The 24,481-nt window shown below is 36.0% G+C and overlaps 2 protein-coding genes across 3 annotated transcripts; both read left to right on the forward strand.

Moving 5' to 3' along the window:
- Window positions 1-1,187: 1,187 nt before the first annotated feature.
- LOC132622822 (uncharacterized) lies at window positions 1,188-9,929 on the forward strand. The gene is made up of 5 exons (XM_060337492.1): window positions 1,188-1,496; window positions 6,270-6,439; window positions 6,764-6,845; window positions 9,363-9,444; window positions 9,547-9,929. The coding sequence occupies exons 1-5, from the start codon at window positions 1,268-1,270 to the stop codon at window positions 9,656-9,658; spliced, it is 675 nt and encodes a 224-aa protein (XP_060193475.1). The 5' UTR covers window positions 1,188-1,267; the 3' UTR covers window positions 9,659-9,929.
- A 2,157-nt stretch (window positions 9,930-12,086) lies between these two features.
- Window positions 12,087-17,754, forward strand: LOC132622710 (protein FMP32, mitochondrial). 2 transcript variants are annotated; one of them, XM_060337362.1, is made up of 8 exons: window positions 12,087-12,597; window positions 12,893-13,024; window positions 13,136-13,195; window positions 16,598-16,674; window positions 16,782-16,838; window positions 16,993-17,059; window positions 17,151-17,301; window positions 17,340-17,754. In XM_060337362.1, exons 1-7 carry the CDS (start codon window positions 12,472-12,474, stop codon window positions 17,268-17,270), a joined length of 639 nt encoding a protein of 212 aa, XP_060193345.1. In that variant the 5' UTR covers window positions 12,087-12,471; the 3' UTR covers window positions 17,271-17,301; window positions 17,340-17,754. The 2 variants fall into 2 exon arrangements, with proteins under 2 accessions (XP_060193345.1, XP_060193344.1); XM_060337361.1 differs by having other exon boundaries at window positions 12,093-12,597; window positions 17,151-17,754.
- Window positions 17,755-24,481: the final 6,727 nt, after the last annotated feature.

A 24,481-nucleotide genomic window follows, 5' to 3' on the forward strand; every position in this document is an offset into this window, starting at 1 on the left:
CTAACACTTATTTGGTAATCACTATTTCTAGTTTTTACTTCTTTTTTCACATTCTTTTAAATTTTTAATCAATCTAAATAGCCTTTTGGCCCACGGGCCGGCCTCGGCCTAGCCTCAAGGGCCAGTGGGCTGACTTGGGCTGGGCTTATAAGCCTTAGTTTAAATGGGATTAAAAAATCCTAGCCCAACCCTACCCCAGTAGCGGGTTGGGTTGGGTTGGCCTCAAGGGCCAAACCCATTTTGACGGCTCTACTATTTTCCCATCTCATAAAATCATACAACCCTAATTAATTTTGTTTTAGAAAAAAAGGGAATCACCCCATTTCGGTTGTCTGAAACTAGATTGTAAAAAAGCAATACAATATTTTCCCTTGAAACAGGGATCTCTACATTAAGCTAAGTATTTGTAAAAATAATCATGCTGTGCAGAACCTACATACGTAAAACACTTCAATCCTAGATGAATTCAGTTGCCAAGGATATGTATTTGACTATTTACTTAAGTTTTAGCCATCTGAAAGTTCCACCTTCAACCACATCAATCTATACGAGGCAACTATTGGAAATACATCTGGAAAAAACAGTAGCAACTGTTTCGCAATTCACAAGTATATAAACTTAAGAGGAAAAACAGAAGGCTAATTGCACCAATTTGATTGTTCACGGGGCCAACGAGTCCCAAAGTTTAATTGGCTAACATTTTTACAGAACGAGATCTTGTTAAACAATGTGCTTAAGCCGTATTACTTTAGAAAGCAACAAGGAAGCCCCATCAAGTTACTTTCACTTAGTTTTTAAGTGGAAGAAACACAATAAACCCTTCAACGTCACTATTGCTTCTGACCTTGGACGTCCAAATAATATCCACACACCCGACATTGATTTTGTGAAATATTGTTGCCTTTTTACAATCTGGTTTAAGAAGATGACCAAATGGGGGGTGATTCCCTCTCTTTCTAAAATAAAAAAATAAACTAGAGTTGTATGATTTTATGGGAGGAAAGGGTCACGGGTTACATAATTGGATTTGGGATTAATTTTTTTGTATTAAGTAGGTAAATTTGATCCCAAATTTTAATGGAGGACAAATTTGACCCTTTTCCCCCGAATGGGATCGGGTATTAATTAAATGTCATTTGCAATAAATAAATAAATAAATAAAATGAATAGATCTATTTAAATGCGATGGATGCAAGCCGACGTGGAAGAAGAATAAAAAGATTAAACGCGCAAGAGAAAATCTGAATCGAGTTTTGAGAGGTAGGAGATGGGGGAGGAGAATGCTACGGTCGGAAAAGGCAATAGTTGCTGCGCTGACGGCAACAGCAAAAGCGTAAATCCCATGAAAGAAGCCGGAGCCGGAGCCGGAGGAACAGGCGTATCATCATCTGGGAATAAAGGGAAATCATGCAAAGGATGTCTCTATTATTCCTCTACTTTCAAATCCAATTCCCGCAATCCTCTCTGTCTCGGCCTTACTCGTTCCCTTCCTCAAGGTTTAACCCTTTTCTTTTCCTTTTTAATACACTGAATTGGAAATGTACTGTTACTTGCTTATTCTCTGCTAAGTTTATTAAGTGATTCCTGTTTTCTGTTTTCCGTGGAATTCTATGTTTCGTTAAACATTTGCAGCTGCAAAATGGAGAAATTTCTCAGGTTACTGGTGAACTATTACTACTTAATTTTTAATGGCTCAGTAGAAAATCTAGTTTTAGAGAATCCCTAATTGGTTTTAAAAGGGAAATTATTCAGTGCTGGAGCAGAATGAATATCCAGGATTCATACATCCTACCATCTACTTTGGAATTGAGGCGAACTAGTTGTAGCAGTAGCACTAGTGGTTTTTAATCCAATTTGGTCTAATTGCGGGTTCAATCTAAACCTGTTAACCGGTTAGAACCGGACCCAACCGGTAACCGGTTAACAAACCAGCCGGTTTCCGGTTAAAAAACCGGAACCGGTGGAACCGGCCACCGGTTAAAAACCCGAAACCGGACCGGTCCGGTTCAAACATGTCCAAAACCTTTTTTTTTTTTTTTTTTTTTGTATATATATATTATAGTATTTATTAGTATATTGTAGGTATATTTACATATGTTATATAAGTAAAGTTTATATATTTACTGACTAACAGGCTAACAACAAGTCAGCAATACAGCATATACGTGTGTATATATATATATATATATATTAAGTTATATGCTTAAGTTATACTACATATACCTAAAATATATTAAGAATATACTTATATATATCAATATACTTAGGTTATATAACTTATATATATATATATATATATGTTTAAGTTATATGTATACTATATATAGTTATAAGTTATATATATATATATATATATATATATATATATATATATATATATATATATATATATATATGTGTGTTCAAGTATACTATATATACTTATAACTTATATATTATAACTTAAGTTATTTATAGCTTAAGTTTTTTCTAAGTTTATAAATTCGTATTTTATAAATTTATAAGTATATTCTTAGTATATTTTAGTTATTTTTCAAGTATATAACTTTCTAGTTTTTAATTTAAGTAGATGTATATTATAAGTATATTCTTAGTATGTTTTAGGTATATTCCTAACTTAATATAAGTAAAAATATGAACACAAATAAATAGAAGAAAGCTCAATGAGCCATATATTTTATTCATTCTTGGATAACATTTATTTGCAAGTTGTAGTTTTTTTTAACTTGTAAATAATACATGAGTTGCAAAGAAATAGTAGAATAATAAAATCACCAATTGTCAATCGTTTGGCTAATTTCCCCCATATCATATTCGGTCATAGAGATATCTTCAAAGTCTTCCATTTGGTCCGCTCCACTTGTTACCAAATCTTCAATCTCTTCCTCTTCGCCTTCCACTGCTGGTAAGTTTTAGTTGCGTCGCTCCGATCTAATCCAATCGCGAATGCACACTAATATTTGCAAGCTAAATCCGGATAATGAATGTCTGTGGTCTCCAATTTGTTGTCTTCCTTGGCTAAATGCACTTTCCGAAGCCACGGTTGATATTTGAACCGTAAGGATATCTCGAGCTATTCTTGAAAGTATCGGATAACTTGCCTTGTATTTCTTCCACTACGCTAAGACGTCCAAATCATCTAGTTCCTTGATATCCACATTTGGCTGCATCAAATAAAAGCGATATTCATCAAAGTTTGCATTATGAGAAGTAGTTGGATGTGAATGTAAAACTTTTAAATGCGACAAACCCGACAAGCCTTTTTTGCTACTTTGAGAAGTAGTAGGGCGTGGAGCAATGGGTGTAGCATTTTCTTCCAAATTAGAATAATGACTAAAAACTTTTCCAAACTAGGCATCAATCGCGAGCTCGGCGTCAGCTAAAGATGGTTCAACTCCCTCTTCAATTTCTAAAAGTGTATAAAGTTGACCAACCAATGCTCTAGTATAAGACATTTTTAAACAAGAATTTAAAAGAGAACCCAATATAAATAAAGTTGGGATGGGAAAAACATACTTCTTAAATTTTGTTGTCATATTAAAAATAGCCGCTTGATAACCAGATTTATTTTTATACTCTTGTAAAACTCTAGCTATTTCCGCTAAGTAGGCTAAAATTCCGGTTACCGTGGGATAAAATTGTTTAGAAAAAGCAAAAGTTGCATTATAAAATTTTTCTAAGAGTTCAACACATTCCTTAACATCTTCCCAATCCGTAAAGTTTAACCAAACATCATTATTAATATTATATTTGTTGTGAACTTGTTGTATGAGAATTCTATACTCATAAGCTTGTTGTAGCATAATGTAAGTGTAGTTCCATCTAGTCTCAATTTCTACTTGAATTTTCCTAGGTCTAAGGTTATTTTTCACACAAGCATTCTTAAAATCTCTAATTCTTTCCCTATTAGCATTACAAAAAAGAAACGCAACCGCATCTCTAACTTTTTGAATAGAATTTTCAAAACACACAAGACCATCTTTAACAATTAAGTTTAAAATGTGACAACTACATCTCACATGAAAAATATTTTTTAGCGGAGGGTTTAATTCCCTTTTTAAAAGACCAACCACCTTTGTATTATTAGAAGCATTATCTAAAGCAATACAAAGTGTTTTTCTATATATGTTAAAAAATCTCATAATAGTAGACATTGAATCCGCTAAAAATTTTCCATCGTGACGACCTTTCCCTTCATCATATAAAAAAGCTATAATTTTTTTTTGCATAACCCAGTTATCATCAACCCAATGACATGTAATAGCAAAAAAATCTAACTTGTTAAGACTAAGACCCAAATCAGCGGTAAGAGAAACATTACAATTTAACAAAATTAAATACATAGCGCAAATAAAATCTATAATTTTTATACAAATCTATAACATCCGCTCTACAAGTACTTCTAGGAATACCCTCAAATAACGGATTATAACAACGTTGAATGTAAGTAACAAACCCCAAACCCGAAGGAAAGGAAAATGGTAAACAATCATAAGCTACCATTTTAGCTATTTCTACACGCTCTTGTTTCTTGTCATACTTAAAACTTTTACCGGTTCGTGGGTCTATCGTCATTTGAATACCTCCACATTTGAACCCGTTTGCTCTCCCAAAACATTCATATGTTTCTTTCTCATATGACCATTTAGTGTACCCGTTCCACCATCCTTACTAGTTCCTTGCCTAAAAGCAAATACTTGTCCACATATGATACATTTAGCTGTTTGGCTTTCCTTATCCTTAGTCATAAATTTTCAAATTTTAGCGGTTGGCTTACGAGTTCTAGGCGGTTTATCTTGTGTATGTGATTGTGCAGGACCTATATCTCTTATGGGATTTTCGGGGGCTTGTGTTTCATCATCATCATCATCAATTTCATTAAAAGTGTTGGTATAATGCCGTTGCATTGCTTCATGATCTAAAAGTGGATTATTTTCACCAACATCAATACCTAAATTAGGTGTTTCTTCCACAAATGTTTCCTCATTAAACCTACCCCTAACAATACCACTACTACCGGCACCACATCTAAATCTCTTCGCCATTATTAAATAGAATTAATTTAAATCACACTCAAATAAATCACAAGAAAATAAATTACAACAAATTAAATTGCGTAAATTAAATTGCGAAAAATAAAGATAGAGTTGGAACGAAGGTACCAAATTGCCGGACTAATTTCCAACAAAGTGAAGGCGGCTAGAATTGCAAATCCACCAAAGCTACTTCGGATTGTTGTAAAATCACCAACTCCACCACCAATATTATAATTGCAAAATTAATAATTGAAACTATAATAAGATTTTATAATATTTAATTGAGAGAAATTTAAAGTGGCTAATTGTTGCAAAGTAACTATAATTGAGAGATTGAGAGAAAGAGAAGAGTGAATTGGTGTGGATTAAAATGGAAATGGAGAGGGGTTTATATAGGGGTGGGGGATGGGTTTAAAGTGTTAAAAAAAAAGTTTGGGGGGGCCAAAATATGGGTTTGGGACCGTTTGGCAACGGCCATTTTTGCAAATGGACCGTTGGCCAACGGCTCTATTTTTTTTTTTTTTTTTTAATTCCATCGGTTTTACCGGTCCGGTTCCGATTTTACCGGTTTAACCGGTTCCGGTTTTACCGGTCCGGTTACCGGTTAACCCGAACCGGTTGACGGGTTTAGTTCAATCTTCAATGCTACCTATGTTTTAAAATACGTGAGAAAGTAATTAGAATTGACATGGGTTTGGCTCCGTGAGAAAGTAACACGCTCCCACCCCTCCAGGTTTGCCAACAGGAGCGTGGACGCCATAATATGGGCTCCAACATTGGGCAAACAAAGAATTGACATGGGTTTGGCTCTGATACCACGATAATAATTAGACGTCAGGCCAAACAAACCCAAAAGCTAGAGATTGAGGTGGGGATCGCCCAAAGTCCTAATAAACAGAACAAATAGCCATCATCTGGGACAAACTCAACAATATTGTCATTAATACATGTTACTTATGCTGTAATACTCTAAATATTAAGCATTTTGGGTAGGTGAAGTTAGTTCTGCTCTAGTTATTCCATGTTATATGGACTATCTTTCTGAAAAATATTTCTTGGGGAAAGAGGAAGCTAAAATTCCTTGACTTAACATTCTCAGTTGCTGGTGCATAGATCTCTGCTACTGTATCTAATTATGCATTGAATGTTCTGCTTTATTGTTACCATTTTTTGCATTTTAAAACTTAGACCCCGTATTGAGTATGTGCTGAGACTGGTTTTGATGTTTGATAGTACCTCGATATATTGTTGGGGAATCTGAGAAGGAAGCTTCAAAAGAGGGTCGGAGCCTTACAGATTTTAGATATGCTTGTGTCGGTTATTCTGTTTACTTGGATCAGAAATCTCGATCAACTGATGTGCAAGAGGCACAAACAGAATTGCCCGTCTGTGTTGGCCTTGAGGTTAGCATTCTCCTCTTTCTGTTTTTAAATTTTCTTCATGCCTTGTTTCATGTTGTGATGTGTTGTAGGATAAATATGGTGAAGTAAGCAATTTATTTCTGCTGGAGGTGCCATGCTTATAATGAGTTACACATGTAACTGATCGTAGTTGTCGTTTACTTTCCTCTTCAGACCAAAGTATTTTGTTTACATGCAATTTGACCTTTTCAAAGAGTATATACAGTAAGATATAGCCCTGAATAACTTCGTCTTTTCTGTATCATCATTTATGGGTACTCCCAAGTTTTTTTTTTTTGCTGAACTAACATAGACAACATGCCATAGGTTTTGGTGGATAAAAGACCCGCTTCAGCTGATGCATCTCCTGGCCATGCTCCTGCTCCTGCTCATGCTCATAACAGAGAAGGTGACTGCCTTGATTTCATTTTCTCCACGCCAAAAAATCTATTTGATCTATGCTTATTTGCTATTGCCTATGTGTTTAGGGCGTTACTGCTTCATATGGGATGTCTAGATTTGTTACATAGGAATGTGTTCTGGTTCCAGTTTCCTGATAATTAAATTTCCAGTAACATTTTTTAATAATTAATTACATACTTGGTGAAAGTATATTCTCGTTTTGACCTACTGCATTTCCTTTGTCTTTCTTAAAGTAAAAAATCCAGTAATATTCTTTCTCAACAAATCCTCGTTGAAAATCAAAATTACTTTTTTATATGTTGCTGAAGAACGTTTTTATTCTTGTCAGTTTAAAGTACAATCACTGCTTTAAGCTTGGAATCTGTATTATAAATAAAATAATGGGCATCCCACAAGATCAAGGTTATTGAATTCAATGTTTTGCATCCAGAATGGAGTGGCTGGTTTGACCTTTTGAGGTTCGGCATCATAGAGCTTTTTTCCTCAGGCAAAGAAAAAAACTACCGATGCAGAATTTTTTGATAAAAGTACTACTGATGCAGAATTATTGAACCAGTTTGCAGTGCTGGTCTCTGCTCTTCATAGTTCAAGTAAATCTTATTGCACGCCATGATGGTTCTAGATGCACAAAGTGTTTAAAAGTATAAGAGTCCAGCCAACTATCCATGGAACATGGGATTTCCTCTTTATATCAATAAATAAGAGTGTTTCTGATTACTAGGATTGAATCTCGGTTCCTTCAAAAGTTCTTATGGTCATCACTTTCCATTCAAAAACATACATAGGGTTGGGTCTTCTAAGCTTTTTTCTTTTGGTGCCTAGCTTATTCATCCTCCTGCTTGTCATTGTTTCAACCATTATTCTAGGAGCAGCCATTGTATGTTGAAAATGGGCAACATTGTGACCACTTATTAGGCAATGCTACAGTGTGGTAGGATGTGATCCACATCTTCTTCTTGCCTTCCAAACATAACATCAATTCATGACAATCCTCTCTTTATTTTATTTTCTGTTGTTGGTATTGCTGCGCATTGCATATCATGTAAAGAAATTCACTCTCTTGGGGATTTGTTGTTTCTCGTCGTGAATCTAATAGGGCCTTGAGCTACCACCAGTTATTAAGTGACTACAGTATGACTTCTTTTGGAAACTGGTAATGTTAAGTGACTACAGTATGACTTAACAGGGAAACAATTTGAAGATGATTCTTTTCATAAGTTCTTATAGACCTTCTTTAAAGTATGAGTAGCTATTAAGCTGTGTTGGAAATTTTCCACTTCATACAATGGGGAGCTGGTAAAGTTGATGCCATGTGACCAGGAGGTCACAGGTTCGAGCCGTGGAAATAGCCTCTTGCAGAAATGCAAGGTAAGGCTGCGTACAATAGACCCTTGTGGTCCGGCCCTTCCCCGGACCCCGCGCATAGCGGGAGCTTAGTGCACCGGGCTGCCCTTTTACAGTGGAATCTTGTATTCACCTTCTAAAAAGATCATCCCATACACATTGTCCTACACCCTTTGCAACCATTGCCTATAGATAGGGAACTCATGTTAAAGTCGTGCCTCCACACCAAAAGTCAAGCCGCCACGAGAACCCTATAGATCTTGTGATTTCTGACTTTCAAAGTTTGCCCTCTTTGAACTTGCCGCTAAGAGGAAGATTGAAATACTTAGTAGGGAGCTCAACTATTTTACATCTTCTACCAAACATTTTTCTGAGTTTCACCAAGCTATAAGGAGTCACCCACCCCTCAAAGAAAAGATGCGATATAGATATCTCTTCACTCTTTTCATCAGAAAGGTATTTCCTCACCTCTGGTACCCTTTTATGAACCTGGTTAGATGCCCTCCATTACATTAACTTGCTTAAAGCTTCCATTACAAACAAGACCAATGGAGATAAATGATCTCCTTGTCTACTTCTCCTGCACTTTGTCTTTGATGGACATACAAATATAATAATAAATTTACAAGCACCTGTTCCCCTTCTAAAGAATACCTAATAAATTCTACTGGCAGTTTTATAAATCTAGATGTAGCTGAAACAGAATATACAAGTGTCTAGCTCTCCTTTCTGGAACTTTGCCATTTTAATCTTGCTTGGCAAAGCTATGGACAGTGTTTCGTTTAGTCAAGGTGCACGCAAGCTGGGCCGGGCACCACGGTTATTAAAAAAAGGAAAAGTATGGCAGGATGTTAGATATCTTATTCCGTTTTGATTCAAACATATCTTCTCTGGCTTCTTTGTGTTATAATTCATGTGCAACTATTGTTGCTCTTCCATGCGTTTCATGCTATTGGTATAATGTGTTAGCTGTTTAGCAAATGAAAACCCCCAAATGTGGCATATTATTTAGTAGTTGCTCATAATTTGATATGCAATGTAATTCAGGGATCTTGTTCTGTAATGTTCATTGTTTCTTGCAGTTACTTGGAATGTTACGCTCATATGTATTGATTTGATCATTAGCAACCTAATTTTATTCTTCTGCTTTCTTTAAAAGAAAATTTGAAAGATGGACATCGACTTCCGCAGCCTCGATCAAGTAAACCTACTAACTCAGCTGGTGATGAGTTCCTTACCAGGCAAGCTGTGTTTGAATTTTGATACATGATATCTGCTTCAAGTGATGCACTCTATAGAATTGTTTGATAACAAGGATGATGTTTGTTCCCTTGAAAATACAGGTTCACCAGGAATGCTAACTTGGTTGCAAATGGGGTTGCCAAGAACTTGCGGAAAGTGGGAAACCGTATAAAAGAAAGTGTTGATGACATCTTTTATCGGCGCCCAAAATAGGATTTGAATCCTGAAATAGAGAAATGACCATTGAGCTGAAAGTTGCTTCACCAAATAATAATTACTTTTGCTTCGTTCGTCTTGGAATAGGTTAAAAGGAAAACCTAGTAATGTGTATTTCGAGATTCATTTTGGTGTTCGGTTAAATTCATAGCTTTTGAAGGCATGCCACCTAATTAGCTCTGACCAGGAGCGTTCTGTAATATTTTGTATAAACTGGTTATCTTGTTGGTTGAGGAAATGCAAAGGAATTCATTAATGTTGGTCACGACGCACTTGAGCATATAATGTGGTTGAGCTAGAGTTGTCATAGGTAGTTCTAATGGTATTGATTCTCATTTCCTTGGGCATTTTTGCTGGGATCCTCGCTGCAAGGTGGAAAACATATAGATATGTGTATACTAGTTCTGAAACTTGTTGCCTTTCTTTTGTCCGGGGAATCCGTTCATTATCCACATTATTCTGCGCTATAAGTTAGAATGAACACATTCCTGCAGTGACTTTCCTGAGTAAACACTGCGTGAAAGAGCATATTCTTTAATTATTTTCATGTAAATAAGCCACTTCGTCAACAAGGATCAGACCTTCTTTAGGTTGTGCATAACTTTTACAGGTTTTAAGTAGGAGTATCATGTAAAACACTGTAGGATTAGCTAACATTACCATCAATCTTCAATAAATATTTTAGAGGTAATGATAAAAAATACACATGACCTATCACTTTTTTCTACTTGGACTATTAGGTGTGCGAGTTTCCTACTTGACCAATCACCAATTATTTATCAAAACGCACTTTATTATCAGCCTCAACTAGTCATGTAGGAAAAGAGAATAACTAATAGTTGAAATGTGTCTGGATAAATGATTGATGATAGTTTAAATAGAAAATCGGCACACCTGGTAAATCAAGTAGAAAACTCGTAAAGAATCGAATTTATTCCAATTCCAAGAGCTCGGATCGAATCGGTATTGATATACCGATTCGATCCGAGCTCTCTTATTGAGAATGCTCATTCAATGAGCATTCTCAACTGCCGGTGATAAGCCGGAGGAAGGTGAGGATGACGTCAAGTCATCATGCCCCTTATGCCCTGGGCGACACACGTGCTACAATGGTCGGGACAAAGGCATCCGCCCCAGATAAACTACCCACCTCGCAGTGTCCCGCCTCCCCCCGAATGATCGGTGCTCCTCGTTCAATTCTTTCGAATTCATTGGATCCTTTTCCGCGTTCGAGAATCCCCCCTTCTTCCACTCCGCCCCCAAGAGTAACTAGGACCAATTTAGTAATATGGTTCCTCATCCCTCGATATAAAGAAGTTTAGAAGGCAAGAATGATAAGCATTCGGGCCTCTAAAGCAAGATTAAAGTGTCCCGATTCATGGATCTCTCGGTTCGAGAAATCAAAATAAGAGGCTCGAACCATTTCTTGCTGTCCGCTCTCAGGTTGGGCAGTCAGGGTCGGAGAAGGGCAATGACTCATTACCTTTTGAGTGAGATTTTACAACGTTACAAAGAACTTCAGGACATATAGCTATCCTTGGATTGGACGAATTGTCCGAAGAGGGTCAAGTGGCTTTCCGCTCCTGCGGGTGACTTTTTGTCTTACGACACGGCATGGTAATTGATCGAGTGTGCTTTCCTTTCTCCTATACATCTGGAAAAATAGAAAACAAGACTAGGAATTTTTAACAAACAGGATCAAGAATCATTACTCTTTCGTTTCGACACAAGAAAAAAGGATTTTTCTACACCCCTTTCTTGTGTCGAAGACTAGGAAGACAAATAATCCCTACTAGAATTTTTTGTTCCCCGCATTTGAGCTTGATGCAAATGGCTAAAATATCGTCTGCTTTATATGATTATCAATTAAATAAAAAGTTATTTTATGTATCAATCCTTACATCTCCGACAACTGGTGGAGTAACAGCTAGATTCCATTGATACAGAGCCAATTCCAATAGACTTATTGGAGGGTCCCATTGGCGTGCATCCAGTAGGAATTGAACCTACGAATTCGCCAACGAAATGCTTCGGGGAGTTGAAAATCAGCATAGATCCGGAGATTCCCGAATAGGACAACCTTTCGAACTGCTACTGAATCCATGGGCAGTGCGACCAGATGTCCATACAGTATGCATGGGATTAGCCGCTTCAATGGGATCTTTTATCCTGGTCGGAGGAGAAATTACCAAACGTCTAGCATTCCCTCACGCTTGGCTTCGATCCATTGTGATTCGCTTTCTTGGTATGGAGAGATCTCTGCCATAAAAGAGAGAGCTCCTAAGCCTTATTCTGCAGATCAAAGAGATAGTTGAGATTTGTTTTTGACCATTATGAAAAGATTATTTCATTTATAACTAAATCCTAAAGACATTTTCACAAAAAGGATTTTTCCATTTTTTTTTTTTTGGGTCAGACCGGTTATATCCGCAAGAAATTTTTTAGGAAGCTATTTTTCTGAAAAACAATTTTATTTGTTGGTAACGATGGGAAAGTTCCCTTCTCTTACCAGCAAACTTTTTACAAGGATCCAAATAACACGAAGTAAAATTGGTGGCGGTTGAATACATCGCTGAAAATGGAAGCTGGAAGGAGGAGCAAGCAAAGCTTCAAACATTAAAAACCATAACCAAATAAAGAAACCTTAAGTATTTCACAAATTCCAAGAAAAGAAAAAGGTGGTCATTTCCCTGTTCCTTGATTAAAAAACCATTCACCTTGTTACTTTTTGATTCACAAGTTCAGTACCACTTCAACTATCATAAGTCAAATCTTCTTCAACAAAGACGATTGCTTTGTTTTAAATTGGAATGGCCGCATGTAAACGGGTCGGATATTTCGGACATAAACTCGGAGCTCTGGCCCGGCCCAACCGATTCATTTCGAACCGTGCTTTCAACGGCAAACGCTTGTTCCTCGTCGACACTCTAGCTCTTGTAATACTCTCTCTTTAAATTTGTTCATCATCTTGCTTTTCTTTTTAGTTCGTTTAACAAAAATGTCTCATTCCTTTCCACAACATGACATGTTTAAGCCTATGATTAAAGGGACTCTTTTTACTTTCTTAAACTTCCAGCGGAGTCAGAACGAGACAAACAAATTGAAATCTTGGCTTGTTACTTGGTTTTTAATTCATACTTGTAAGATTACGAAATTGAAATTGAAGAATATAATTGATCTTCTGAGTTTTGAATTGGACCAAGAATGAATTAGTGTTTGTTCTTTTGTTAGGTGAGAAAACTGGAAGGACAAGGGGTGCCTACGAAGCAAGCCGAGGCTATTACTGCTGCTATTACTCAAGTTTTGAATGATAGTTTGGAAAATGTAGCTCAGAATTTTGTTTCTAAAGGAGAGTTGCAGAGAGTAAGTCTAATTTTTTTAATCTGTGAACATGTAATTTTGAATTAATTATTTTGGTCTTTGTAATAATTTAGCTTAAACTTTATACTAATGTGACATTTGTTTTATCTATAGCTTGAGATGATTCAAGAATCCAAGTTGTCCAAATTTAAGTCTGAAGTTCAAAGCTCTCAGGTATGAATTTTTCACTGTGAAATCTGTGCATTCACATTTTGATGCACTGAGTATGGCTAATTTACTTTTTCATTGGTTGGTCTTGACTGAATTTACTTGCCCCTTTTGATAAAGAGATACTGTTGGTGGAAAATTTTCTCCTTTGTCATTCTATATTTTGGTAAAGGTAAGGACCCACTCGGAGGCGAATCTAGGATTCTATAAAAAGAGTGCACCACTAGAGAAAGGAGAAAAAAGTATTAAGTGGGACTCAATCCCTGTTCCTCTAGGTAATAACTCACATTCAATCAAGTGCACCATTCAACCTTCTTGGTGCATGGGAGCCCGCAGATAATATTAGATCAATTTGAGGAAATATGTGCATAATATATATATATATATATATATATATATATATATATATATATATTGGCAGTAAATCCGCCCCTGGTCCAGCTGATCCAATAGTCTTGCATTGGTTCCTTCATATGTTTCAATTGGGAAAATATGCCAATTTTATTTCCTAGCTCAAACCTAGCAGTTCCACTGTTAGTCCTCCAAGGCCCAACTAACTTTTTTTTCCCTGATGAATTAGTCGTGTCAGTGATTAGTTTGAACCGGACTTGATACGATGGATGTAAAAGCAAGAAGGATTCATAAATAATTGTCAATAGAATTGAAGTGCCAACTGAAGAGTTGGTATGAATTGATGCAAGTCATTAGACTGCCTTTGAGAGTCTTAACTTTCTTGCTTCTCATGAGTAAATTGCCAACACTGAATAATTTGAGAATGAAAAGACTAGCTATGCAATCTATTCATTGGTCGTCATAATCGACATAGCTGGTTGAGGCTGTATCATTTGTTCATTGAACTGGGGATGCATGCAAGTCTTGAAATACTCAAGAGAATGCATCAAATGCCGTGTAATAGTTGAAATACTCTCCAGATTAGGCCAACCTTCTAGTTTCATCCTTCTGCAGTGATGTCACAAAGAACCAATGGAAAAATTCATTCGAAAAGGATTGTTTTCACTACCATTGCAAGTTGAATTACAATTTATCAACCCCTTTTTCTGAAAAATATTTGGGATGATGGTACTAGAACCATATATTGCATTTTGACTGAGCTATCTTCTTTTATTAGTTACTATTTCAACAAACATGTTTTGAGTTTACCAAGGTTAAAGAATTTAAGTTTTGCTTTGGTCACTTTCAGCCAACCAAAGCTGGTTGTTAGTGCTTGTTGTATTGATGTATATTAAAGAAAGTAAATAGGAAAATTTCCTTCTATCTTGTTAATGTATAATAAATCTCACAATTTCTTCTACACTCTTTTTTTCTTATTATTAATGAGTTCTAAGGCAGTGTTTTTCTTTTTCTTTTTTGGTTGTTTCCCTTTTCAGAATCCAAATAGTCTATCAATATTTGTAAAAGCCATTAGTTTTATATTTAAATTCACCTTTTATATATTCACATTTTCTGCATATTTAAGTTTGATACCTTTTCTTCATAGATAAGAACATTCTGCAGGTGCTTCAGATGTTTATCACATATGACTATTTTATCAAAATTGTGTGTCAAATTGTCCTGTAGGATTCTTAAATATCCTTATGTCCAACCACATATACTAGACCTTTCCCTAGTGGTCAGTGAAGTGGGTTTAGAACCATGGGGTCTTAGGTTCAAATCCCAGCAGAGACAAAAACACTTAGGTTGTTTCTTCCCATCTGTCCTGACCTTGGTGGACAGAGTTACCTAGTACCTGTTGCTGGTGGGAGGTGGCAGGTATCCTGTGGAATTAGTCGAGGTGCGCCCAAGCTGGCCCGGACACCAGGTAATTAAAAATATAAAAATAATAGTATGATCATAAAACAAAAGGCGGAGTTATCTATATATATTTAATACTTGAGATCAGTCTGTTCTGTAATGAGCCAATCTCAGGTTGTTTAAGTGGTATGCTGATAGTATTATCTAAAATGTTTAATGAAGAATATACCTAACAGAACAATTATATATAGGTACTCCACCTGTTCTAGTGCTGTTCTGGTTTAATGTCTGGGTTCATGTTGTAAAAGGTCATCTACATCTCGATCTGAGTATATTAACATGAATCTAATCTCTTAAAATGTATCACCACACAAAAATAGCTAGTGAATCTGCAGATACTGAGTTTTGGATTAGTAATCGCGTTAGTTGGTATCGTTTGTCATTGTACTTGGTATGAACTTTTTCTTTTTCCCAGTAGTCCACTTTACATTAGCATTTGACTGTTGTTTAAATAGCTGTTTGAACTGCTATCAGTATCTGCATTAGGCAAAGGAAATAGAACTTAAGGTACATGCCAGAAAGTTCTTTTCTACGAACTTCGAAACTTGATTCGGAAGAACCTTTTTAACGTATAGCGAAGAGGTGATGAAGATGGCAATACATGTGGCAATGAAAGGATTTGGTGCAAGGCGTGAGTCTTTGAAGTAGGTGTAATTTGCTAAGATGGGGTACGTCAAGAGGTGTGGTTCTGCGGGAGGTTGTGGGGGGTTGATCAGATGGTAGAGATTTACGTTGAGGGAGTCTAAGATGGGGCACAAGTGAAATTGCAGAGATGCTATGCTGCTTCGAGAATACACGAAGAAAGTGCGAGTTAAAGACCAAGTGACATCTGCAGGCATGAAGTTCTATTTTGGATCAGACAGATAGCCATGTTATCCCTCCTGAGCTCAAAAATAACCTGGAACTAACTTATCAGAGTAATAAACCTAGTTACACACTTAGAAGCACACCGTGTTAATTTGTCCTTCCCAAGGGTCAAGTTATGAACAAAATATTCTATCCCAAGGACACGAGGTGGTAGTGAATGTGAAGTGCTGTGGAAATAAGATGGATAGGGAATTTGATCTGTAGGATAGTGGAATGTTATGTCTGTGTGTGAGGCGTTCAGCGACGGACTCCAGAGGCTTCTGGTTGTGAGTGGTGGCGCATGAGAATCCAGTGAGTGTGGTTTGGTGGGTTCTGCATGCAATGGAATACTTGAAATGGTGATTGTTTATGCACAACATTTTTGAAAAGGCGACTAAAGGGAAAAAAGCTTCTGAAAAGTGAAGCAGTGGCGATATTATCCCATTTGTTGCTTGTGACTACAACGAAGAATCGAGGTTTTCTTCTTACAATAGCTCCAATAATCTTGCAGATATGTGATTAGCATTATGCCATCCTGTGCTTGACTAAAAATAAAAAAAAGATATGAGATCATGTGAGTCATGCGTCGGATTTTACATGGATATGTACAAAGATGGTACTAGTACGCGTAAATTAGTAAACCTCTTTATTCTATATGTCTATTACATTGCACCAATTTTTTCTTTCATGTTGATTCATGGGTGTCTAAACTTGTAAAATGACTCATGCTTCATTCATTCGGTGATCCAGGAGAACCACTTTTCTCTACTGCAACATGAAATTGAAAAACTGAAAAGTGACATAGAAAAGATGCGCAGCGAATTGAGGTTGGCCTTTCAGAAACTATATTTTCTTAGTACCATTTTGGTATTACAGTGTGCTTGTTTTGAAACTTGTGATTTTTTCTCTGGTCTTTGTTTTGGGTTATTTGCAGGTATGAAATTGACAAAGTAACTGCTGGCCATAGGTTGGATCTCAATCTTGAAAGGGGGTAAGAAGTTACTGTCTCTATTCCATTTTGTGCGTTATCTTCAGTATCTTTGTAGATTAAGGCGCCAGTTGTTGCAAAAATCATTAGTAGTATGATTGTTGATTACTTGTTAGTCAGCTGTTTACTAGTGCCGACTGTTGTGCTTTCTGTGCAGGAGAATCCGGGATGAACTAGCAGAACAGAATCAAGAAACTGCTAACCTCACTAACAAACTTGACCGAGTGAGTGTAATAAGTAACTCTACATTGACATTTGATACCTGGTAAATTGTATTAATCCTTTCTGCCTTTGTATGTAATTATGTTATCCCAGGAAATTCATGCACTAAGGGCTCAGTTGGAAGCTGCAAAATATGATGTTATAAAATATTGCATAGGTACCCTTGTCTCTATATCTGCTGTTGGTTTGGCAGTAGTCCGCATTTTGAAATAAGTGGCTTTGGTACAATGCTAATGTTGATAAAGAGTTGGTTGGCTTTGGTACAATGCTAATGTTGATAACGAGTTGGTCTCCAACACCTTTGCTGCTCAATGGATAAAGCAGAGTTGTATGACGCCTAAATCTCAATTTGCATTAGCAGACATTATAAGCTTAGAACTATAGTGGACCAGTTAAATGTGCAATCTAGTTGCATTACTTTTTACTTCTTGGACGGCTGGTCTGTGTTCTGTGTCTATGCATGTGCATGTAGATGCTCCCGGCTCTCCCATCTCCCAACCCTTCAGGTTTCGAATGGCTCGAAAAGAGTTCTTTCAAAAGATTCGTCAAGGCAACGGTGTAGCCACATTGGCCAAGGGGTGGTTATTTGAATCCTTTTTTGCAGAAAATTATGTTGTGCAAACTTTTTTAGTGTATATATCTATTGATTGTTGAGTCCCATTAATACAAGAAAAACTTCCAGAGTAGTGGCAAAGAAGGTTCGAAAGATTCCCTTTCCTCTAGCAGTAACTATTTCTCCAGTTTGGTCAAACTCATTTTTTCCAGACGAGGGGGTGTTATTGAAGAGGCTCATTAGATCAGGCGATTGATGAAGTTTTTTTTTGTTTTTCCCCAACTCCATTATGAGGAGAATGTATTACTAAAACGTTATGCGTGTGTGGCCGCAAAGTATATCTTGCAGTACTAAAATTGTTTTCATAAGTAAAATGTAGGTCTGTAGCTTATTGTAGTATGATAGAAGTGTGAGTAATTCATCAGAAACCCTTAACTTTTAGAGGTGAGGTGCATCTATTTTTTGCTAATTATGTCTTGACACTTCTCGTCTCGCCCGAGATTTAACTTGGATTGAGGTTCTCTGCTTACTTACTCTACTAACAAGTCTACAATGTCAAATCGTTTGACCACCTTGTCTAAGCTACAACTATCAACCAGAGCTAATTTTTTCGATTAATATGTTATACACATTGACGTGGTATTAGAGTCACACTTTAGCAATATCGTCACCAAATTAGTACTGAGTTTTTTTTTTTTTAAACGACATCTTAATTTCTAAACCATCTTGAGGGGTTACGTTTCTTGTGTCTCACTCTTTTGCGTGTCCGTTGTTGCTCCCAAACGCACACGCAAGTATACGTGATCGTACAAGTAATATAGGATTTAAAGTCTAGATATCGTACTCACGGGGACTTATGATTAACCGTTTACTAAATTAAACTAATGCTAATTATCTAAAAATAAGTAATAAAATTCAAATATATATTTATAAATTAACTCAAAGTAAAAGAAAACAAATAATGAACTTCAACTAAAAAAGAGCAGATTTTTATCGGAGAAGAGATAGATCTAGGGCTGTGACCACTACTAATCCAGTTGATTCTTCAAACTGTTCTACCTATCAATTTCCTGAGTTATTGATTGACGGGTTTATGTTAATTTTATGATATTCTTTCGAATTACTCACAAGCTTGTTGGTATTATTCTTAACGTCTATATTTCTATGATCGCCAGAAATAACAAGAACGCATTTATATTTCCGTAACCAACTAAGTAGGGCTAAAGGTATATTTCTATACTCAGTAGTGAAACGATTAATCGAACAAACTCTATTTATTCTTATTACGTACGTGAATTCGCTCTTTCAAGTTCAATTCACGCGCCATGCTCAACTATTTCGTCAGATAATCAAACAATTAAGATAAAGAATAAAAAAGCAACTCAAAGGTGGAAATCAATAGATAGAAACAATAATCAAACGTCAACTTTCATGTTTGAGCCTAAACCGTAGAACTAAAGAGTTTAGCTCCACATAGACATGGAGGAAAAAAAATAAATCATCCGCAAAAACGAGTATTACAGAGGAGAGAAGTTAAAACCCTGTAACTACGACCTTCACGGTTGCTCCAAGCTCACTCTAGGTCAATAAAATATTGTGACCCGCGCCACCCTTGCGTCACAATAGTGGCGCAGACTGCCAAAAAATATTCAGAAATGGCAAATCTTTGCGGCACTCTCGTTCCACAAGTGCACAGCAACTGAAGCCAAAATTTTTGTTCTATTCTTCTTTTCACATTGCTGCCAACTGTACCACCTTAGTTTCAATTTCATATTAAGCCTTCCACTAATTCTTACAACCTGATGACCCAATCATGAGATCATCATCATTTGATGTCTCCCTTATATCTTCAATGTGACCTTTTTATTTTCTCAAATTTCCGTTTTTTATTCAATTTTGCTCACAATGTCTTTATCTTCACACCACTGTATCTCTACACATTAAAAATATAATATTAATCACAAAATCAATATGATAATACTCAAAAGACGATTAAAAGTACTAAAATGTGAGGTAACGATGGCTAAAAATATATGCATTTTAGGCCGAACATTGCCACCGAACATTTAAACTCTTGCTCGTCCTCGAGTAAGCACTAAAACCACTCTCAATAAATTAAGCCTAGAAACACCACCATTTTGGTTGATACCAACAATTAGGCCCTCTAGCAACTCAAACCATCAAATATACACTCCATGATCATCATGCAAGATATACAAGTCAACTCAATTAAACAACAAACGTCTAACCTCCTAACCTCAGAGATAGACTCTAACTCATCAGATTTAAGCTCGCTCACCTGCTCTGTCAAAGAAATCTAATAACATCACTTATCTATCATGAAACGGGTGTCCTCACAAGAAGAAATAGTCGACACACTCAATTCAAAGAATCAAATGTAATTTAAGGACTTGCATCAAAACACAACTCTCGCACTCACAAAGAAATTCACATGTATGCACAAAGAACCATAGACTTGCCTATTGTGTACATCTGCACTAATTAAGCATGCTCGAATATAATCAAATAAGACTTTAACGGGTTGTAATGTTGGCTAGGAGACGGTAGGAGAACTATGTAATAGTGATTTACACTTCCCTAAGCACTTTGCACTTTTAGACTTCATCATCCATTATTTTTATCTTTTAACTTTATTTCTCAGCCCTCTTTTCATCATTTATTTTCACTAATCATCATATCAAGAACGTTTCAATGTTTTTTTTTCTTTTCTTTTTCAAGCATTTTTTTCACATTTTTTTTCATGTCACTTTCTTTCTAAGAGAGCCTTTTCATCAATTTGCAGCTATCATTGGTCACTCTTTCTTCTTTTTTTTCCCACTTGACCATCCCTTTCTTCGAATTTATTAATTATATCACAGTCTAAACTACAGTGCTCAAAGAATCAGGGTGCAAAAAGTAAGGATTCAACAAAAGGATCAAGACAAAAATACGGCTACCCAACAAAAGGCTACAGGCTCATCTAGTGGTACAATATCTGAAAAAGGCTAAAAATTCATAAGACGTATCAAAGAAAGCCTATTATCATCTTCTAAACAGAACAACACTTTTTATTTCGCTTCAATAACATGCAGGGCAAGTTCTAGACTAAGATGCAAAACATGAAATATAAGCAAGAAATTCTCACCACACATGGCACAAGTATCAATCAAGATAGATTAATTCTACCCTATAACTACGGCCTCCACGGCGGCTCCAAGCTCTCTCTAGGTCCAAAATTCTGTAAAAAGCCATTTAAAATATGTATTTATATGATACCAAAAGGCCTGGGCTTTTAAAAATCAAATCCAACTCGAACCGAAAAAAATATCGCAACCCGCGTCCAGAGGCGAATCCAGGATTTAGTAGGGTTAGATTTTTTTTTTTTATTATTTTTTTTTTTGAAAAAGAAGACGCGAAAGTGTATTTAGTAGGGTGTGGTCCCACAACCTTAAGTGATTAAGCACAACATTTAACCAGTGCTCCACTCGGTCTGGTTTGATTATGTGTTCCTTCAGTTCACATTAGATATCTTTTTAAGATTATATACATAATATATCCAGTTTAGTCGAGTGACCATGGGTTCACGTGACCCATTTTTTCTACATAAATTCGCCCTTACACAGTCAAAAAATATTCAGAGATGGCAAATCTTCGCGGCACTCTCGCTCCACAAGTGCACATCAACTGAAATCAAAGTTTTTGTTCCATTCTTCTTTCGAAAAAGCGCCAAATATACCCCCGTACGATTGGAAAAGGGCCAAATATACCCTTCGTTATACTCTGGGTCTAATTATATCCTTAACAGTTACCGTCAAACTATTGGTTCAAATATACCCCTCTTCCGTTAAAGTTGTCCACCTTGGACATCCTATCTTACATGACAATGACATTTGATGAGGTGGATGCCACATGACATTGCCACCTCATCACCCCTAACCCATTTTACTGCTCCCCTTTTCCACCACTAAATGTCCATCTCCTCCATTACCATTGTCACCATTACCGTCGTATTATCCTTCTATCCCACCTTCAATACCACCATTTTCATGTGGAATTTAGCATCAATGTCCTATTATGCTAGGCTGTTAGCTAAGTTCTTCTCTACATATAGATATGAGTCTTAAGTAAAGCAGCTAAAGTAAGGGAATCTTCCACATAAACATATTAATTGAAAGTGAAAAATATAACTAGCAGAAAATGCGTAATACCAATTATATATATACAATAAGTCAAAGACCCCCTTTTGTTTAGAGGTGGGATTAAATTTCGGCAATCAAACTATAGAGATAGGAGGAACATCAACGAGGCTATATATTATCGGATTATTGGAACTGATATCGAACATCAATAAAAGAACAAAAACGAAAATAAACTGAAAAATACAGAAATGTAAACAGATACCTGAGCCATCTTCAAGTTCCAGCTGAGAAAATTTAAATCTCAAGCTTTAAATTCAAATTCCAGGTGGGATCGAAGGATAATATGGCGGTAAAGGTGGCAATGGTGGTGCAGGAGGTCGAAATTTTAGTGGTGGAAGAGGGAAGGAGTAAGATGGATTATGGGTGATGAGGTGGCAATGCCACGTGGAATCAGCTCATTAAATGTCATTGCCACGTAGGATATGATGTTCAAGGTGGACAACTTTAACGGAGGAGGGGTACATTTGAACCTATAGTATAACGGTAGGGGTATAATTGGACCCCAAATATCACGAGGGGTATATTTTGCCCCTTTTCCAATAGTCATGGGTATATTTGACCCTTTTCCGTTATTCTTTTCACGTTGCTGCCAACTGTACCACCTTAGTTTCAATTTCATATTAAGCCTTCCACTAATCCTTACAACCTGATGACCCAATCATGAGATCATCATCATTTGATGTCTCCCTCATATCGTCAACGTGACCTTTTTATTTTCTCAAATTTCCGTTTTTTATCCAATTTTACTCCAAATTTCTTCATCTTCACGCCACTTTATTTCTACACATTAAAAATATAATATTAATCACAAAATCAATGTGATAATACTCAAAACACGATTAAAAGTACTAAAATGTGAGACAACGATAACTAAATATATATAGTTTAGGCCGAACATCATCCGCCGTTGGTGTCCTAAGAGACTAATGTATATCAAATGATCTGCAGTTCTGCACCCACTTTAGAGTCCCTTCAACATCAATGTATGCACGTTCTACTAGTGAGTTTGGTCTAATTAGCTGTTCGAAATTGGCAAAGTTACACCTCATAAGGTTGTTCAATTTTACCTCTCATTTTTTTTTTCCTGTTGAAACTGTGAAGAAGAGCACGTTACTCATAAATATGGACATTAGCAGTAAATTATTTCTTCGATAGTTGAGGAAGCTGAAACTTACATAGATACAATTTGGACCTAACACATGGACCAGTGGACTAGGACCGGCTCAACAAGATCGGGGGCCTAAAGCCAAACATCAAAGAGAGACCCTAATCTTTTTTCTTAAAAGAAAAAATAATCGTCAGATATATTTTTATTTAAAGTCTACTTTTCTAACATTTTTAGATGTAAAGTCATTAATTAATGTTTTATAACTGATTTGTTCTAAAATTTTCTTTTAATTGATAATGTAGTTAATTCAAATTAATTAGGTCTTCAATTTTTTTTTCTTCTCTTGTTGCATAACCAGATTCATATTTTCTCTAGTTTGACATATTATATTTGAATAAATTCTAATATTTTATTTGAATAAATTTTAATGATAGCTAAAACAGGAATATATACTTATGAAATAAGAATATCAACAATCACAAATTTTCAATGAAAAACTATAATATAAAGTTATAATTAAACCAGACTCAAGAATTTAATAAGTTGATATATATAATAATATTAAAATAGTGTTGCACTGCTTCAATATAATGATTGCTTGTTGTAACATTTGAAATTTTAAAGAAGACGCCAAAAGACTAATCTTGATCTTTTGTAAGCAGACACAGTTGTTTTGGAAATTTGGAGACTTCAAAATATTGACAATAAGAATAGTGAAAGGGAAAATGAAAAAGATGAAAATAAGAATAATAAATGAGACAACAAAATAGGTACCCACGTAAAGACCATATACTATAATTACCTAGAAATTATTCCATTCCTGTAATGAAATGATAATGGATGTCCATGTAGTGGAGATAATGGAGGGAGATAGTGGATGGCCAAAGTTACGATGACAAAGTCATGATGATGTTGCCATGTGAGCCCATATGACCATCATTGTAGTAATATATCATTCTCAAGTAATGAGGCTATATATATCCATTCATTCTGTTGATGGATGGTAGAACAAAAATTAGTAAAACAAAGTATTTTTCGTTTCTCTCTCTGTGTATGAGTCATACTACTTACTTATTTTTAGTGCTTAGTTTTTTTATATAACACGTTAATGTAATATTTTTATTCTCTCTATTTTATAGCTAACCTTACAAAACTCGAGTTCGTTGCCCTTGATATTTCGGGCAAGAACTACCTATCACGGGTGCTAGATGCTGAAATCCATCTTGATGCTATGGGTCTTGGAGACACCATTAAAGAAAATAATAAAGCATCCAACCAAGAAAATGCTAAGGCTATGATATTCTTGCGTCATCATCTTGATGAGGACCTGAAAATTGAATATCTTACTATTAAGAATCCACTCGTTTTATGGAAAAACTTGAAAGAAAGGTATGACCACCTGAAGATGGTCTTCCTCCCAAAAGCACGACATGAATGGATCAATCTAAGACTACAAGATTTCAAATCAATTATGAAATATAACTCTGAGATGTTCAAAATTACTTCTATATTGACACTATGTGGAGAAAAGATTAGTGATTATGATAAGCTGGAAAAGACGTTC

Source organism: Lycium barbarum, chromosome 12, assembly GCF_019175385.1.
Source record: "Lycium barbarum isolate Lr01 chromosome 12, ASM1917538v2, whole genome shotgun sequence".
Taxonomy (NCBI): domain Eukaryota; kingdom Viridiplantae; phylum Streptophyta; class Magnoliopsida; order Solanales; family Solanaceae; genus Lycium; species Lycium barbarum.

Coding starts and splice junctions, on each gene's coding strand:
- LOC132622822 (XM_060337492.1), top strand. CDS start 1,268: ATGGGGGAGGAGAATGCTACGGTCGGAAAAGGCAATAGTTGCTGCGCT. Junction 1,497..6,269: donor TACTCGTTCCCTTCCTCAAG/GTTTAACCCTTT, acceptor GATGTTTGATAG/TACCTCGATATATTGTTGGG. Junction 6,846..9,362: donor TCATGCTCATAACAGAGAAG/GTGACTGCCTTG, acceptor TTTCTTTAAAAG/AAAATTTGAAAGATGGACAT.
- LOC132622710 (XM_060337362.1), top strand. CDS start 12,472: ATGGCCGCATGTAAACGGGTCGGATATTTCGGACATAAACTCGGAGCT. Junction 12,598..12,892: donor TCGTCGACACTCTAGCTCTT/GTAATACTCTCT, acceptor TTCTTTTGTTAG/GTGAGAAAACTGGAAGGACA. Junction 13,025..13,135: donor CTAAAGGAGAGTTGCAGAGA/GTAAGTCTAATT, acceptor TTTTATCTATAG/CTTGAGATGATTCAAGAATC.